Source organism: Helobdella robusta (genome assembly GCF_000326865.2).
Source record: "Helobdella robusta unplaced genomic scaffold HELROscaffold_522, whole genome shotgun sequence".
Classification (NCBI taxonomy): domain Eukaryota; kingdom Metazoa; phylum Annelida; class Clitellata; order Rhynchobdellida; family Glossiphoniidae; genus Helobdella; species Helobdella robusta.
In genome coordinates this window covers 671-1,497 of record NW_008705272.1, presented here as the reverse complement: position 1 = coordinate 1,497, position 827 = coordinate 671, and the positions used below count along the sequence as shown (strand labels likewise).

At 31.7% G+C, this 827-nt stretch overlaps 1 protein-coding gene across 1 annotated transcript in view; it reads left to right on the top strand.

The window, feature by feature from the left end:
- The window catches only part of HELRODRAFT_184453 (hypothetical protein), a gene marked incomplete at both ends in the record, with an annotated part of 5,816 nt that extends 5,693 nt beyond the window's left edge, over positions 1-123 (top strand). The window contains one exon of the mRNA XM_009028048.1: positions 79-123. Within this exon, the coding sequence (XP_009026296.1) occupies positions 79-123 (45 nt within the window). The remainder of the gene's footprint in view (positions 1-78) is intronic.
- Positions 124-827: the final 704 nt, after the last annotated feature.

Below are 827 nucleotides of genomic sequence, written 5' to 3'. Positions count from 1 at the left end.
AATTTCTTCATTTTAATATTGCTGCAGTAGCTTACGGTGGTTATGAGTGGTGATTATTATTATTTCTATTACATCTAGTGGCGTCGGGTTCGAATGCAGAGATGTGCACTCCTGCCTTGCTGATGTCGTTTCAGATAAATAGTTAGGAAAGAATTAATAATGATGATGATGATGACGACGATGATGGCGAATTAAATTAATATAATAAAACTAATTTTGTTATGTTAAGATGATGACTGTTTTATATTATGACAGATTAATAATTATTTTTATAATTTATATATATATAACGTGTGCATTTATGTATATAATAACGCTAAATAAAAAATAATGTAAGAATATCATAAAAATCTTTTTGATCACTGCGTTCTATTATTATTATTGTTGTTGTTGTTATAAAATTCCGACGGTCGTCACTACTGACGCCAATGTTGTAGCTTGCACTTTCGTCAAGTTCTCGTTATTCCACAGGTTCAAGATTTCTGATACTGCTTCAAACGCAAACTTATTTAAACGTTTATTCGAATGCTAACAGTGATTGAAACTCTAAATTATTCACTAATCCAAGTAACTACGTAAATCATTGCTACATCCTCGCTGCTAACCTCGTGTCTGAATCCGGGGTTCAACCAGATTCCAAAGAAATTCATGCAAGTACTTTTCTTAGAATGCTTGCTGTGCCCAGTAATGAAATTTTCTGAACCTCAGTCAGCGCTGTGCCACATTTTTTCAATTTCAAGATCTTTATATTTACAAATTTTTTCAGACTCTTTTAACATAACATTCAGTTCATCAAGTACAGATACATTTATCATTAGACACATTTT